This window comes from Rhopalosiphum maidis, chromosome 2, assembly GCF_003676215.2.
Source record: "Rhopalosiphum maidis isolate BTI-1 chromosome 2, ASM367621v3, whole genome shotgun sequence".
Taxonomy (NCBI): Eukaryota; Metazoa; Arthropoda; class Insecta; order Hemiptera; family Aphididae; genus Rhopalosiphum; species Rhopalosiphum maidis.
In genome coordinates, this window is record NC_040878.1 from 23,051,659 (window position 1) to 23,071,004 (window position 19,346).

General features: G+C 25.4%; 1 protein-coding gene and 1 pseudogene across 1 annotated transcript; one reads left to right on the forward strand and one right to left on the reverse strand.

Annotated features, from left to right (window-relative positions):
- Positions 1–5,615: 5,615 nt before the first annotated feature.
- LOC113551126 lies at positions 5,616–14,684 on the reverse strand (annotated as a pseudogene).
- Positions 14,685–15,137: 453 nt separating this feature from the next.
- LOC113551960 (UDP-glucuronosyltransferase 2B2-like) lies at positions 15,138–17,134 on the forward strand. The gene is made up of 4 exons (XM_026954568.1): positions 15,138–16,047; positions 16,264–16,483; positions 16,552–16,771; positions 16,843–17,134. The coding sequence occupies exons 1-4, from the start codon at positions 15,208–15,210 to the stop codon at positions 17,132–17,134; spliced, it is 1,572 nt and encodes a 523-aa protein (XP_026810369.1). The 5' UTR covers positions 15,138–15,207.
- Positions 17,135–19,346: the final 2,212 nt, after the last annotated feature.

A 19,346-nucleotide genomic window follows, 5' to 3' on the forward strand; every position in this document is an offset into this window, starting at 1 on the left:
TTTGAGTTGTTACTATTGTTCAAAAATTATTTTAAACATTTTTTCTACGTTAGACTACGTGCGGTATTATAATATTAATTATTTATTTTATTTTATTTCAATGTTTTTGGAGTTAAATGTTATTAAATTTCATTATAATATATTCGAAAAGAAACTTTCAATGCTTTAAATTTTAGTCGGTAGACTGGTGTACGATACAAAATACAGTTAAACATCTCGCTCTTAAAGACACAATGTGGCGTAATTTTACATTGTTAACGAGGTAGTACCGGCGTGCAAATGTCCACACAATAATATTTGTTACGTGCATTTTTTTTAACGCGTGAAAAGTCCATAACTTTATTAATTTATTATGATTAACATAAATATAAGTTCAAGGTAACCATATGAATCAATCAATTTTGAATTTCAATATTTCAAAAATTATAATTATTAAAATATCTTAAAGTAATTTTATTTGAATTAGTTTTTTTTTCGTCATTGTTACAAAATTATATTAGGCACATTCTACATACAAGTTTACACAACAACTGTACGTAGTAATTTTAAATTTCTGAAACTCCATAAATTTATACTTATAATTTATGCTAATTAAATATTATACGTATAAAGTACCAAAAAAAAAAATCATAAAAATATTTAGATATTTAAATGTAAACATGCATATTGCCCACGTCATGGATGAATTTCAATGAGTAGTATTCTAAGACGGTTTTTTTCTAGTAGAAGAAATACGTATTTAAAAAAATTAAAATATTACATATATAATATTATTCAAATTCAAATATATATAATTCAACAATTCTAATGCTATAGGTGTTTATAAGAAGACTAGAGGTCTCGACTTTTAAGATAACACAAGTAATTTCAAAACTTTTTAACGTTCCTACATACAGTATTTACATTTTCATAAATGCATTTTTATACTATAGAATTTTGTAAATTAGAACGTATATCTAATATGATTGTTGTTGAAAAATTGTTTAGCACTATGTGTAAAACGCAGATAATATCTCATCTTTTCGCAATTTCCTATTGGCAATTCATACTACTTATGAACAAAAATCTGTTATTAAAATATACGAAACTCGTTTTAAAAAAATACAACTTTAACTGTTTAACTTAAGCTACGATGAATGATGAATGCATTAATTGTACGTAAAAATAATGCAACGCAATAAATAACATTACATTTTTATCGGGAATCAGAAAATAACGTTTCTATAATGTCGTATATAAATATATTTTATTTTTAAACGCCATTAATGGTGCATATAAAATCGTTTGAAATTTTAGCAAATAACAAAATGACGCATTTCGTATTCTAAATCGTGACTTTATTTTTAAATGAATTTTTAATGATTTTTTATCTGATCAAAATAATGATGTTCTAGCAAACAAATACAATTTTTATATTTATTTTTATTTTTTAAATAACAAAATAATTTATTCTACCGGTCCAAAAAGAAATTAAAAAATAAAGTATTGAACTAAAACATATTATAATTAATAATTTGATTTAACGTTATACATTTTTACAGTAAAGTATGTACAAATTTATTGACATTTTGATTTAACATCAACTCTTGTGTTAATCAGTGTCTTAGAATATATAGCCGCGGATTCAATAAAATATCGGTCAACGTACGATATTGCTATTTGATCATAAAGTAATAGTGAAGATGATTTTGTTATGTTATTATCATAGTTTAACGCGATTTTAATAATCTCTGGATCTCTATATACAGTACATACACGGAGTATAGTTTAATCAACGCAAAGAAATTTGTACATTCAAGGACTACGTACGTCACGCAATAAAGTTTATGATCAAGGTTCAACTCTACTACAAAACCACTATAAACAGTGTTAACACTGTAATATTATAAATCCGGTTTGCTCCTAATTAAACGTATGCCTGAGTGCCTGACCTTATGCGAAAAAAGCGATTTTTTTTTTTTTATAACAGCTCATCAACAGGAGTAATATAAAAAGCACAAGGCATACGCACTGTACACATACATACGCATGCAGATGACAAATCGTCTCCGATCAAATTTATTTACACGAATTTCCTATGTTATATTTTTTTCCTCGTTATTTCCTCGTTATTTCTGGATATTTCTGTTTTATCACATTTTCTCTTAATACATTTAGAATTTTTAGTACCAGAATACCCGTACGAAGTTCACGCAAATTACAGCTCTACTCAGATAATTATTATATGAAAATGTATATAATTAGTATAATAACTAGATATTATCTTTATACGCTTGCAACCGACTAAATGTAAAACTGCGTATGACGTATTTTCGGCGAATTATTAGGCGGATGGAGACTTAAACACAGTTTGAAAAATATTTTTGCTAACTAAACGATTAAATGTATATACATAAGCAATATTATCTACTATAAAAATTTAATTTATCCACTTGTCTTTGACAAAGTATTGAAATTGGTATTTTTTCAAATGCGAGAAAATAAGTTTTCATTTACCAATAATATAATATTACATAGGTTGGCATAAAATAAATAAATTTGAATATTTAAAAATTATAATACACTATTATCTAAATTAGTAGGTATAGAAAATGTATTTACTACTTATTTCAGTCACAAAACATTATAAATTAACTGAAATTTAGGCATGGCTGTATATAATTTGAACAAAGCATAGTTTGATTGGTGAAATTTTGTCCACGGTGAGCTAAAAAATAATAATAAATACCAACAAGAGATAGGTTGTTAATAATTTCAACGCTACAATAAGCACAATAATTCGTTTAAGACAATTTACAAAATAACTAAATTATCTCATTTTGTTTTCAAACATTTGTTGTGAAATCGTTTTAATAATAGTCAAAATTATAAATGCTTGTGACAGTAGTTTAAATAAGATCAATGGATAGCCAACAATTTAAATATGAATGTACTAAATTAAAACCATTAGATAACAGGTGTAATTTAAAATAAATATTCCAAACTTGATTTGCATTGTTATTATTTAGGGACTACAAATTTGTAATGACGATAATGTTTTTGTTTTTATTAGGATCAATATATATATATATATTTATGTATCAGTAAGACATAAATAGAATAATATATTATATAAATTTAAGGAAAAGGCTAAGAATAAGTTATTAAAAATATCTTTTAAAAAAAACCGATTTGTTCATGACACTTTTAGGGAAAAAAATAGATTTTTAAGTTATGTGTACTTAATGTGATTTCTCAATGTATATGAAATCAGAATATTTTAACTTATTATAAATGTTATTATTATATCGTCTTCGTAATTTTTTAGAATATTTAGTATGTATATTGTATACGAATTAAAAAAAAAAAAACTACAAAAGCTATTTTAGTTAAAATATTTTATGGTTGATATTTTTTTTATTGCGCAATATGAAATAATTTATTAAAAAGACTTAGAAATGAAAAATACAATATTTTTTCTGTACAAGACGTTTTAGTTTAACAGCTATAATATTGTAGTAAAAGATTAAGACAATTTACCAAACAATCGAGTTAATTACAAACACAATTAACTTGCGTTTTGTTAAATGCGATTTTAATATTCTATAATCAAGGCTTTTACAAGCATGAAATACATACATTGAATTGATTTTCGTTGTTTGTTTTTATATTGTTTAAAATCGAATTCTGATTTAATTTTTCTATATATTCAAGACATATTTGTATTTATTTTTTTTTATTGTAATTAACTTTGTTACTAAACAATTAGGTCATTTATATGATATCTTAGAATTATTTGTTGTCGTTGTGTTTTTTTTGATTTACCATCACAACTTCTTATCGAGAAAGTTTATAAAAAATATGGAACTTCCAAAATATTTTATTAGAATTTTCCTTTAAGAAGAATTTAAAAAAACTTTACATGATCTTTGTGGATCTTTGCTCTGTTTTATTATAATTGTAATAATTATGATATATATATATATATATATATAAATAACTATATTATAATTTTTATTAAATGATATAGACGTAAAACATATTCGCACTAATTATATTTTTTTACCGCGCTAAAAGCACTTCAACAAAATAGATAGGAAAGTACGACAAATTTCGTATATGGATGGTTGAAAAGCAAAAACAATTATTATGTGAGATTAACATAATAATAATACGTTTCATTTTTGGCAAAATTACACAGAATAGCCTGTAAAAATGAAAACTTAAAAAACTAGAACAATTATCGCACCAATCGCAATAAGTCTCATTGTATAATATAATAATATGTCATATCACATATTTTAATCTCACTTCTATGCTGCATCAAAAAAACAATTAAAGACAAACATAAGCAACACACGAAATTACTCATAATTATCATTGCACAAAATCGAAATGTTTTCCTTTAATACCATAAGAATTTTCAAATTACTAAAATTTGATTCACACATAAATTATAGAAAATCATTAATATTTTCTATTATACAAATGAATAATAATTAATATGATTATTATCATAACCTTAAATTGCCTACTCAAAACGCCGTGATAAATGTACGTGATAAGAATCGATAAGTTAATATATGTTAACTAGAACTGTATTACGACTATTAGCTATTGTTTTTGAGCTACTTTCACATATTTAATGCTACTTAACTTTTTATATAATTCCAAAATGTATAACATAGAAATACAGACAGTTCTTCTTCTTACTACCATAGCTTTTCACGAGCAATAGGTTTTTTTCAATTGTATATAATACGTATTTCCAATCTCAGGTCCTACAGTCTTAAGTGCAAATTGATGTAATTTAGGGAATTCTTGCCAGCCCAATGATATGAAAATTATTCTATGGAAATTAAATACATTTAAATATAAAATATAGGAATGTTTAAACAAAACCTTGTTGCCCAACATTAAACTCGAGATTTTTTTGTATTTGATTGCATTAACATAATACAAAGTTATAAACCACGATACTGTAACATGCATACTTACTTATTAAGTTATAAATAATTATAAAATTAAAATCAACTAATTTACATTAATTTAAGTCTTTATTGAGATTTGTATATGAATATGAAATAACTCACGTGTATATATATATATTTTAATTAAACTAAAAATTTTATATTATTTTTTTTTAAAAACATATTAAATAATAAATAATAAAATTGATGATTCTTATATATTCAGTCTTATAAGCTTTAAAATTAATGCTAATAATATTAGAGACTTCCGTTTATTTTGTATAATTCATTCATCCCTCAGTTACATACTTAACTCTTCAATATTAATTATTAAAATAAAATAATATTGTTACGACTAATTTATTATACAATGTGATGTCCTAATTTTTTTATTTAGTACAACTTGTAACTTAGTTATTAGTTTTGTTTTGTTAATCTAATATTGAATTTTACTTTGTAATAAGTCAGTTAACAAGAAAAAAATAAATTAATATCATGCAACAATTTTTATTTAGAAACAAAATATAAATATCAGATATTAAAAACAATTAGTTAATAGATTATAATTAGCCCTATAATATTATACTCCAATAATTATAAGATATTAAAAACATATTGTCTTTGTAATACTCAAATTTTAAATTTGTATTAATTTAATGTTATGTCAAACATATTTTTAAACTTCTATAAACTATTTTTATAAATATCAGAAACACCTGATAGAATTCTTCGAACACTGGATTGATTCTCATATCTCAAATCCGTAGTAGGACTGATGAAAGTCGTGAATTTTAATGACAATCATAAAATTGGAGGATTAGTCAATGGATTATTTGTCCATATCGTCCACGTTTTTTCGGTAAAATCGAAAACGCCTGGTAAAAATAAAAAAAAAAAATATTAACTATTATACTTAAATGTATTAATTAATACAAAATAAGTTTAATGATATAAGTAATATAGGTAAATTAAAATATTACAAAAATATTTCATGATTCTTATAGGAAAATTCTGAATACATTTAGAAAAATTAATGTCACTGCTAAAAGGAATAACTTTGTTTGAGTTGCGAATGAAATACAATAACTCTAAATAATAAGTATATTGTATCTAGCAAGATAAAAATAGATAGTCTGTACATTGTGTACAAAAAAATACGTAAAACAGGTGGTCAATAAAAATACGGATAAGATAATGAGTTTATAATAGACACAGTATTTTTTTACTGTAGTAACAGATATTAGGGTGTACTGTGTACTATAACTATACTATACATTTTAATGCACTGATAACAATTTCTTTCAATAAAAAAAAAAAACAATATTATTAATAATAAATATATTACAATTAATCGCTGTAAATATATATTTATATTACGAATTGCAACTATTAATTTATTTTTCTATTAATAATACAGTATACATATACATAAATGTTAGACTAATTAAAATCTGAAAATAAATCACGTAAATATATCTAACTGTTATTAACATACAAGTTAATAGTCAATACCGATGTTCCGTAGAACCAATTAAAGGAAGCATTAAATTAATCGAAAAAATTTTGAAAATTTTATCGTACAGAATAGATAATAATAAACGTTATAACGAAAGGACTCAAATTCCACAAGTCCCTAGTTCACTACAAAAAATGTTTTTTTAAATTATAAAAATACTTCATCATAGTACGTACGATACAATGAACATGAGTTTTTAAGATTTTTAACTTAAAAACCAAAATTGATCAGCACAACATTTATAAAAACAATCAAAGACTTCAAATAATTTATAAATAAATTTTATTATATAGGTATTGAGAATATTTGCTGTTGACCCTCCAAAGTGTGAATTAGATTTATTTTGTTACTAAAAAACATAAAATATTAAAAATTATTTTTCTGGCATGAAAAACGTGTTCAGATTAAAAAAAAATATACACATCATTGTATAGAATCACTCAAAATCTAAAATGTTAGATAATTATTCCTTATCAATAGAAGAAAATTGCAATTCTTCAATGTGGTTATGATCAACAACGATCATATTTTAGTCAATTTTTAATACAAATATATATATATATATATATATATATATATATATATATATTTTTAATTTACCGAGATTAATAGTGTTAACAAAATCGTTAGGTCTGTCCCTAAAAATTTGCCACTCTCCGCCACGAGTAGATCCTAATATTCTCAAAATGTCTGACAAGCTCGTGATTGGTTTCTGTAGCATTAATTCCTCGAAAGTTTTTTCTCTGGCTACACTCCTCTGCCAACCAGATTCTTTTAATTCCTCGTAATCTGAATATTATAATCTATCAACAAAATATAAAATTGTATTCTATAAATAAGTGTTGCGCGAGAAAAGATAATAAAAAAAGAAGAACATGCTCTACTGTGTAATATTTAGGAATTGAGTGTACATATTTTAATTTAGTAATAACACTAATAACTTTAAGATATGTGTTATATTGTAATTCAATAATAATTCATTATGTACCAAAACGAATCTAAGCAGTGATGGAGTATAACTCCATTTCTCAAAATATTTTATAATACATTTATTTATATGATTTATTAGTAATTTATTTTTTCTATTAGCAATACCTTAAAATTAGTCTAAATATTTTGAAATTTAAAATTTTAGTATAAATAGAAAATTATAGTTTTCATAATGGTGTCAAATTTCAAGATTCCTTTAGTTCATATTTTGAATTTAAATAAAAAAATTTGTCTGAAATAAATGTTATGTGTATATTTAAGTTTTTCAATTATATTTTTCTAGTTTTTCCCAATTATTTTGATAAATAATGAAAAATGTGTGCCCAAAGTTCCAACTATATACAATTCGTTACTCAAAACCACTTCGAAAATTTAAAATGTAACTTTTTACAGCTTCTAATACTTAAAAGTGACGCCATGCACACAAAAAATACAACACAACACAATAATGACTCATTATAAATTTAATACTTGAATTCATAATTTCTCTCGGAATCTAAAACCTTAACAATAAGTACAAAATTTCAGATTGATCTGAAATGAAAAACCATTTTGTTAAAATATATTTTCATCGATTTAAAATATTTATATCATGTGTTACGTATATTATAATATTATATAACAATTGGTCACTTGTTTATGTAAAAGGACGTAGATTCGGTTTTTATCGGCACAACGATAACTTCAGACATAGGTTTGGTTTCCAACGGAGTCATTTAGATTGAATAGAAAATTCGGCTATACCTACTTCCGCCGAGGAAACCGGCACTAACGTAAAATGCGTCCGTTGTACCAGCTACAGGTCAGGATTTCTTGAATTTCATTTCTGTTTCTTAGAAGCTAACAAAGCTCGCGTCAGAAACCCTCGAGCTGAAACGTATGGTTGAGTGTGACAACACTTTGATAAAACATGAATATAAGAACGTTAAAAAAAAATTATAAATGCAAATTTAATTTCAAATGCACCAATATATGTATAAGGAAACACTGAAAATCTCTTAAATCAAATATTATATGATAGCTATATGTACTTATTTTTATAAAACTATTGGTGTGAAATAAATTATAAAAAAATACATAAAGTAACAATACTTCTAATATGAGAGTTACGACAATAAATTATGATAATTTATGACTTAAATATTATAATTATTTATTTATTTGATCGTTTATGTAAACTCTTAACAGTATAAAACCAAAACATCCACACTTATGTTTAAAACAAAAAACCAATATTATTATGCACGAAAAATTCCATTTAAACCAGGGTTTGCATTTGCACAAAAAATACGTTATTAAAAATACGTTGTACAAATTTTGCATTATTGTTATTCAGAATTAAAACGTTATACAGCTTTTGCATTTATCGTTATTTAGAATTAAAACTTAAAACGGTTTTACGTAGGTGCCTGTTTCAAAAATACACAGGCCACAATTTGACAAACATCCGATATCTGAACAATATTCTGAGTAAACTTAACTCAATAGTTGAATTATTATTATTAGTTATTGGAAATACAATTTATTATCCTATTAGTACATATTAAATTTCAAATAATATCTAATGCAGGAATGGGCCGGATACGGGATAAAATTAATTCTTGGATTGAGCAAAAATAAATCGAGTAGAATAAATATTTCCATGAAGACAGTATTTTAATTTAAAACTATTTAATAATTGGAAATTATTTCGTTTAATTATACTATATTATATAACGTTTTGTTTAATGATATAATATCATATATTTTGTTAATCGTTATGATTTGTTTTGTGTTATTTACTTAATTATTTTTATCGATTTCCGTTATAATTACGTTTACAAATTTCAATTTTTTTTTGTTAAATATTATAACGTTTGCAAACCTTGATTTAAACATTTAATCGAGTTAAACGTTTTTGCTCTTGAACACAGATATGCACCTATATTGCCTATATGTTACGCCGTGACACACATTATTTTTTTTTTTTAAACTTAGCAGGATCATCGTTTGCAAACACTTTTATTACATTACTAAAGCATATTGAAGTAATTATTCTGCATAAATTTTCAGTTATGTAGAATTTAAACATGCAGTTTCAAAGTTATATGACCTTAACAGCTAGTATAAGTACGCATTAATAATACATATTAATAACTAAGAAGCCAAAAATTATACGATTTTTTATAACAAAACAGTTTTTTGAATTTATAAGATAAATTATTAAGGATATATTTATCGTTTTCTCTAATATTACATGTTATAAGCTATCATATTTTACTATTTTTAAATACAATTTTTTTCTATTCAATTCAAGTCAATTATTCAAGTGCATATAATATAATATTTTATATTATGTGTATATCGTATATTATACGATTATAATATATCAGAAAAATAGTTGATACGTATTTTAAAATATTTACCCCAAAAACACAAACATAACTCACAATAATTTTTTTCCCAGTAATTTTTATTATCACATTTTCACAATTATATAATATTAAATAATATATATCAGGATGCGTTCTTATAATTATTGTATTACATTTTTTATTTTACTTAAGTTAACTCTGCATTTGTAATTATGTATGTATGTATCAGGCATATAGATGAAGCAAACCTGGACTCAAAAAATCTGTTGCTCATGATTTGTGATTTACAACTTTTAGCGTCTTAACTATTGGTATATTGTGCGTCACATTTGGATCACTGTTAACCCTATATTACGCGCATTAAAAATATTCAAAGTGATTCTACGCACATGGTTTTTTTGACCGTGTATTGAAATATATCAATTTAAACTCGATAAATTGTAATAATCATTATTTTATTGCTCTTAAATAAACAAAAAAAGTTGTCAAATGCTTTTATTGATACTTACTAATAATATAAACAAATTAAACTTTCATATAAATGTTATGACATGTAAGGTTATACACAGTAATCAGTATACCACGCACACAGTCTTTTAGACAGTTTTTTTTTTAATATGAACTTTGAACCCTTATTCTATAGTACGGACATCAAATTCTATACAATTAGAAGTTGTATCTAATTTTAGGTTATCACCTAATTATAAGGTACCTAGGGTTGGGTTAAATTAATATTTCGTATTTTTGAAGCAATGAACAAAATTCTAAAAGCCCGGTCTCTTTGGCCGTAAAGCTGTAGGGTTAAAGTAGAAACTCACGTATTTGTTTATTGTTGAGTTTTTTCGCAAATATCGTATTGATTGTAAACACCAATCCATGGAAATTATAACCACTCGCATATCCAGGCAGCGATCCGGCGTAAGTTGTTGCTACCCATTTCTCTTCTCTTACTGAAAATATCTCACCGCCTTCTTCGCCTTTCGGCTTGATGTGAACGCTAACAATATAAAAACGATTTATCGTCGCACTCAGGATGTCTTCATTGTGCCCGATAAACTGCAACGATGACAACAGTCAAAAATATAACATTAAAATGTTTTTAACGTACAACACATCAAATATCAAATGTTCACTTTTTTTACTCTATGACGTCTATTAAAGCATCTATAATAAACGTCGATAATAGATTATCAACTATCAACCTAAGATAAGGCCGCGGCCGCAGTGTACATATTATAATATTATATATTTATGTCACAGTTCATCGTTAACATCACCGTGCTGTGCGCCGTTGTAAAGTTGCATTTTTATATTGTTTTTTACATTTGTATACACTTCATCTTTATTTGACTTTATTTATTATAATAAAATATTTCTAATATGAGTAAACAGTCGAAAATGACGAACTTTTCCAAACGACCATACAATACATCGACTTCTGATAGTCATAACTCAAATATTACAAAAAAACATAATTTGGATACTACTCAAAATGTTGATGAACCACCACTCAAAAAGGTAAAAATATTAAAATATAAAGATAGTTATTTGGACTCCAAATGAATGAGGAAAAGCTATAAATATATCAATCATTACACAATTAATCGTTATAATATCCTAGCATATATTTTTTTTCGCGTACCTTATGAAATGAAACATCAGCGCCGGTGGCCATTCCTTTGAGCTCGACTAAGTATTGAGGAAAATACTTGTTAGTTGCTTCTAAACAATCATTATACACTCGTCTACCATCCTCAGACGTTTCATAAATCTCCAAGTATTCTTTCAGCGGCTCGTATGCGTTCAAAAAATCTCGTATAACTTTTCCGAACATCTGTCGCTATATGTCTACACAAAAAAAAAATCTTATACGACACAATATAATATTATTGTAATTACATCATCATTATTATAGTACACTAACCACATAGAACCGTATAGATTAATAAATGACCAAAAAAGAAAAACGTGATTTTTGGCTTAACCAAAAAAAATTACCTCCAAAAATATGTAATAATTTTTACATTTATTTTTTAAATATAAATTTGATATAATTTTGAAAATACAAAATTTTCAATGAGATAAATAGTTGAAAAGGACGAGCTCTTAATATTATTATACTGTATCAATATGACATGTTTCATAGACTAATAGTTATTGCTAACATTTATTAATCACTTGACGCTCATCGTTATCCAAAAACTGTTAATTATAATAATTAAATTTTATTTCAATAATACAGTATAAATCTGTGAAAATATTATTTTAATTTGCTTAGTGTACATCATTTTTCTTTCATGCATCAAAACCGGGATTAAAACGTAATTATTTTCTAAAAACAAGACCAAAAGTGTCCTTTAAAAGTAACAAGGGGAAGTGATATTTTGAATATTAAATTTTTTTTTAATATACTTTCCAATTGTTTAAATGGATGTTGATGACACCTCACTATAAATATAAGCAAATTGTATGAAAACAACCAATTCTGAAAATAGTACAACATAATCCAATGTACTCACGATCATATATCCAACTTCATAGTGAGAACTGGTTACGTACACTATCGGGATGCAGTCTTGTCTTCTATACACAGATTTTGAAATTTTGTCTAGATATATAAAATATATAATGTACAAAAATACACGTATAAAACGTGAAACTTGTTTGATAATTTTTTGTTCAATTTTTAAAATTTCTTCAATAGACGCCGGAAAACATAAAAAAAAATGTTTATAGAAGCCCACGCATGGTTAGATGTTATGAAAACATGAAAACAAACTAAAACCTATGCCTAGCAATGTTATTATTGAAAAGTGACTTCCATCGCGCAATATACTGTGTAATATATATCGATATCGATTTAAAACGTTTATACGCTAATTATATTATAATAATAATTTCCAATGTTTACAATGCACTCAAAAGTAATACTACTCATCAGCTAAGGAGGTATATCTGCAGGGTTATATGAGGTTTAGACGCTGGTTTCCTAATTCTTGGATTTCATTTATTTGTCGATCAGACAAAAAATATTAATAATTTTATAAATACTGGAATGTGTTCTTCAGAAAAGTATGAAACATCAAATAGTGAAAGACATGTTAAAACAATCATCATCAATAGCAAGTTTTTTTTTTAAGTAAAGTACACAAATAAAGGATTTGAGAAGATTTTAAAAAGTATAAAATTTATTTTATTTATGTTATTTTATGTTTTTCAAAATAACGTTTTTATTTGTTTGATTTTAATCTATAATAGTTTAAACATAATATTTTTTTACAGTTAAAAATCAATAAAAAAAATATAATAAATATTAATTTAAAAATATTATGGTTTTTATTTTTGTCCTGATTTTATTTGTTTTTTAAATATGGTCACCCTAGAGATTATCCTTAACAACGGAACAACACATTTAAAAATATACTCTACTCACTTAATAAATTCTAGTATCAATTTTATCTCTAGGATATAATTGCTTTTTTTGTAATTTATAACTTTTGTAATATTTTTGTTTGCTTTTAAAATTTTAAAAATGTATTAATATATTTTTAATTATTATAAAAAACAATAACATAAAATCGTTCATAAAATAAATATTTCTATACTTCTTTTTTATTACAAGTTGAAAATAACTTACTATATTACTACTAAATGTTGTTCATATATGTTCATATAGTACTATAATAGTGTATTAACTAGTATAATAAGTACTTGAACTTTGTATTAAATCGTACTATACTATAGTTATAGTGGATACTATACTAACATTGCGAAAAATTAATCAACACTTATTAATTGTTCTCAGCAAACTTTCGTTATCGTTGTTCGGGTATCTAAACTTTAGATTCTAAAGTAATATTGTCATTTCTAGAATTAAAAAAATTGTAATCACTTTTGATGTAATTCGTTAAAATTCATTTTTTAACGTAAAAACTACCTAGTTTATCTATTATAATTAAGTTAATTATAATGTAAATAACTTAAATATAATAATCATTGCAAGAGTAGAAGGGAATCAAATTTATTAAAATCAATGCCAAATTAAAATAAACAAATAAAATAAAACCTATGTTAGATAATAAACAATAATAATATTTTAGTGCGATCAAATTAAAAACTTAAAAAGCTAATTTAAAAAAAAAAATTGTTTTTACCAAGTTTATCTACAGACACATGTCTTGATTTGTACCAGTTCTGAATCGATGATTGAGCAAACTTCAGTGGACCGCCAATTAATTTTTATTTTTGAACTACAGTATAAATTTATAAAATCATTATTAAACTATTATCATATTTTATTACTATAGGTATTTTAAATTAGAATAACCTTCTGTATTGTAGAGATATCTATATTTAATTTGATATACATTTACTGTTCGTAATCATTTTTCATATGCAGTGATTTATCATCAGATTTAATTTCAACACATTCATCGCAGTGACCTATCCAATGACAACATTTATTTGAAATCAACTAAATAGCTTCAGAAAAGTTATTCCCTGTTTTCATTAACTACTGAATGATATTGAAAAAGATATTTTAAGAAACAATAAATGATTAGTAAGAAAATCGATTCATTAAACAATTTAATGACATGAAATATTATGTACATAATTATCATTACATATTTACTAATAAATAATCATGAATCATCAATTGGAGATTTTATTTTATTTTATTTATTTATTTTTTTTTTTTTATGACAAACTAAAATACGTTATAAACTATATTAAGTAAATTGTTGTATATATTAAGATAATTTTGATTTGTAATAAAGAAACTATAGTTTACTTCAACTTTCATATTAAACTAAATTTAAAAAAAATGAACGGGTTCTTACACTCTAATTCTACAATTATATATGTTTCTACCATTATAAAAAGTTATTTTTCATAACTATTAATGAAAGAATCTAAATTGTGTATAGTTTAGTATATACTGTACAGTGTATACCAAATAAATATTATATAATATACATAAATCTAACATTTCATTGTAAATAATTTACAAATTTTCGATATTTTATAAGAACTGTAAGAAAAACTCATAAAAAATCGTCTATAAATTATAAAGTATACAATACTGATCTCGGAACCTATAATTATAATTAGAGTGAAAAGGTTTGCGTGCTGGCACTGTTTCTATATTTTGCTAGCCCACTCCGTCACTGTAGTCATGCTTATTATAGTGCGTACAAATGTGTGTGTAATCACTGCTACTGAACACACCTACTTTAAAATTTATTACTATAATGATAATATTCAACATAGGTATAACAAGATTCAAAATGGTTACGTCACACATTTAACACAATAAAACCAACGACATTGAACCGCTAACCGTCCAGTGTAGCAATTCGAGCTCAAACGTGCGTAATAAACGTTATTTAAACTTCAGATGATGGCTTTAAAATCAAATACAATGTACTTACCTTTATTTTTATTATTAATTTACACGTTTGCTGGTTCGTGGATACATACGCCCGCTGAGGGTGCGAGAATATTAGCCGTGGAGACAGTAGGTGGTAAAAGTCACTGGAACTTTATGAGTGCAATTCTCCAGACGTTGGTGGACAATGGACACAATATCACCGTGTTTACACCGTTCGCCAACGGAAACCGTGAAAACTATACAGAAGTGGACACTTCTATGGGATCTGTAAGAATACTGGACATGCAACTAAAAGAAATGATAGATAAATACGGAAATCCAATTACAGTTATTAGTGAGATGTCAGGTATGAGTAGAATGCTGTGCAATGTAGTTTATGAAAATAGTAAAATGAAAGAGATATTGGCTAGTACGCGTTCTGACTTCGACATAGTTCTAATTGAACCAATACTCTCGGAGTGCGTGTCGTACCTCGCCGTTAAGTTGAACTTACCACTCATATACATCATGCCAATACCAACAATGGGTATAATGGAACGTAAATTAACGGGACACATGTCCAATCCCGCTGTAGTTTCCCTTAATATAGCAAAATTTGGTACTCCAAAAACATTCGCCCAAAAATCAATCAATATTGCTTATTTGGTTTACTGCACAGTCGCACACACATTCAATGAACTTATTTTAAAATTCACCGAACCGCAAGAGTACGATTTGCATGCACCAATCCCGCCATCTTTGACATTTGTAAACAGACATTTCACAATCGAACCAGCAAGTCCAATTGCGTCAAATGTCATTGAAATTGGTGGAATACATTTGAAAGCACCCAAGAAATTACCAAAAGTAAGAACTATAGATAAGTTTTATGTGTGAAAAAATAATATAAATGTTCAGGTTTATAAAAATATTATTTGAAAATTACCTATACAAGATATATAAAAATCGATTTAATTTTTTTTATATATTTTTATATTATAATATAGGCATTAATAATATCAAAAAAATCCATCTGTTTTTATCCGAATAAATCATATAATATGCTATATTTTCTGTTTACAGGATATACTAGAATTTATCGAACAATCACCTCATGGTGTAGTTTATTTCACTTTTGGTTCAACTATTAAAATGAGTTCATTACCAGAACAGATTAAAAAAACATTTATTGAATCTCTCGCACAAATCCCTCATAGAGTGTTATTGAAATATGAAGATGAATTAGAACCAATGCCAAAAAATGTGATGACTAAAAAGTGGCTACCTCAGCGTGAAATTCTTTGTAAAATTCTATTGATTGACATTGCCGAGATATAAATCGTATTGTAATACTCAACCCTTATTGATTAGTGCACCCGAAAGTGAAACTCTTCATCAGTCATGGAGGTATTTCTGGATTATACGAAGCTATAGACGGTGGTGTCCCCGTTCTTGGATTTCCTTTGTTTGGTGATCAAGCAAGAAATATTGACAATTTAGTCAATGCAGAAATGACTATTTCTATGGATATTTTTTCAGTAACAAAGGATACGTTCTTAAAAAATGTTTTAAAGCTACTCAACAATGAAAAGTATAGGCATCTTATTTCTAAATATTTAAAATGTTGAATTGTTGAAAACATTTTACTGTGTATTTTTCTAGGTACATGAAAAATGCTAAAACTGCTTCGAAAATATTCAAAGATCGATATATGTCACCAACAAGTTTAGTTGTATACTGGACAGAGTATGTTCTACGCCATAAAGGAGCTCCTCATTTAAAATCTTACGCACTTAACCAACCATGGTATCAATACTATCTCTTGGATCTTATTGCTGTAATATTAGTTTTTATTGTTGTTATATTTGTTGTTATCGGCAAAATATTTAAATCTATTTCTAAATACTTTTTAAATTATTCCAAAAATACAAATACTAAATCGAAATCTGAATAAATCATAATATTACTAATATATATATAATATAATTAATATTATATGGCGTAACTGGTATAAAAAGCATTTTATTATTCCTTCAAACAAAATCAATTGGAATAGTATTATTATATTTTTTTAATAATAAATTCAAAAATATTGTTTTATTTTATAAATAACTATCACTTTTGTTTTTTTAAATATAAGGTAGGTACTGCTTTACCTTTACCTTTGAACACAACTTATTTATTTGTAAATATTTTGTTAACTTATTTATTATTTGTACTGGGAAACAATAAAAGTTTGTCACCTAGTAGATGATAAATGTAATAACTGGACGAAAAGCCGAGAATGAAGTTTTGTAAAAATGACAATATTTTAAATTATTAGGTATAAAATTGTATTTAATATTAAATAGTAATTTATTAGTTTTTAATTTTGTTATTTATTTGTTTATCATTTCATTTGATAATTATAACTTGAAAATAAAAATAATTTTCTACGGTGGAAAATCCATGTTTACTATGAATATCTAAAAAATAATACAATGCAAGAAAATAATTTATGGTATTGACAATACCACTCCCATTCCATTAAGCAAGACATTAGCTATTTATAGCAATTAGCTGAATAATTTATAATTTTGAACCTTCAAGCTATAAAAGACGTTTTTTGAAGAAGTGTAAAAAAATAATTTAATTTGAATTTTTACTTATATTTTATCCTTATATAGTATGTATGTTAACAATTTATTCTATTATTTTAATTAAAAAGGTTACATTTAATTCAAAAATTATTTATACATTTTTATAGGTTTCGAATTTTGATAGTATTATTAGATATATAGTCAAGGTTGTAATAGACCTAATTTGGTCTTTTTAACCAAGTAGGCTACCATTGAATTGGCTCCAAATTTTGGGTAAATATAAATTCGACCCTTAAATTGGCTCCTGAAAAAATATATATTTGATTTGGCTTCATACATTTTTAAATATTATTATTTAACCAGGAGTTCTTATATTATAGGCGTTTACTTTTACAACGTCAACCTAATAATATAGCCTGGCAGTTTGCACTCAGATATAGTCTACTACTGGATATACCTACACTATTAATATATACAAATTTATTCGATTTCATCTTGGACAATCTTGGTATAGAACAATAAAAAAGTTTGGTCTTTCATCGGAATGCATACAAAATACAGAAATAGGCCAATATTTAACGTATATATTTGGATTGCCATTCCTAGATCCACAATCAGTTGGGGGTTGCTTTTCCGACGAATTAGCTGAAATACAGCCTATTAATGAAAAACTCACAAAATTTAATGGTTATTTAGTAGAAAATTATGTTGACAATGATTCAACATTTCCACCAGAAATTTGGGCAGAAAAAAGTAATAGTATTTATCGTACAACTAACTCGTGCGAATCTTTTAATTCCAAATTTAATTCTCAATTGTATTCTCCACATCCAAATATATTATATAGTATTCAATCTAATACAAAAATTATTATAAGGAGTACCAATACTAAAAAACCACATAGGAAAGAAATTAGAAATAAAATAAATTTTTTAGAAGATGAAATTAGTAAATATGATATTGGTGTAAATACTAAATACTAAATTATTAACATTTTGGTAACCGAAAAATTTTTGAAAAAAAACGGTAAGGAGCCAATTCAACAGTAAATTCTTGGGAGCCAATTTAAAGGTACTTATTAAAGGTAAAATATTGACTACCTGTATTGGAATACCTGTATTTGCAATTTAATTGCACCGAAGTAGCTATCGATAATTTCTACCTAATCCTAATGAATAGTTGGTTAGCTGTTCCCACTACACCTACATGAACCGGTCTTCAAATTGTTGGATCCACACAAATAAAGTTTTTTAAGTTTTATTTTACAAGTCCTAGAAACTTATGACCTGCGTGGCTGTGTTCATGAACTAACACAATCAAATACGATATAGCACCGGATGTCCGTATGCAAGGTTTAAATGGTTTTAAATGATTAAAAATTAAAATAGTTATCAGGGTAGTAAGTAAATAAATATATTATACAGTACACTATCAGCTGAGTCGTAGTCACTTGACGTCTTACCCGCCTGCTTTATTTCCGTCTAATGAACGTAATAATATTATCTAGGGCATCTCATAAGCTTTTATTGATATTTTAATGTTTAAGTGAGTTGTAGACTATAGTCTATATAGTTAGGTAAAATATTA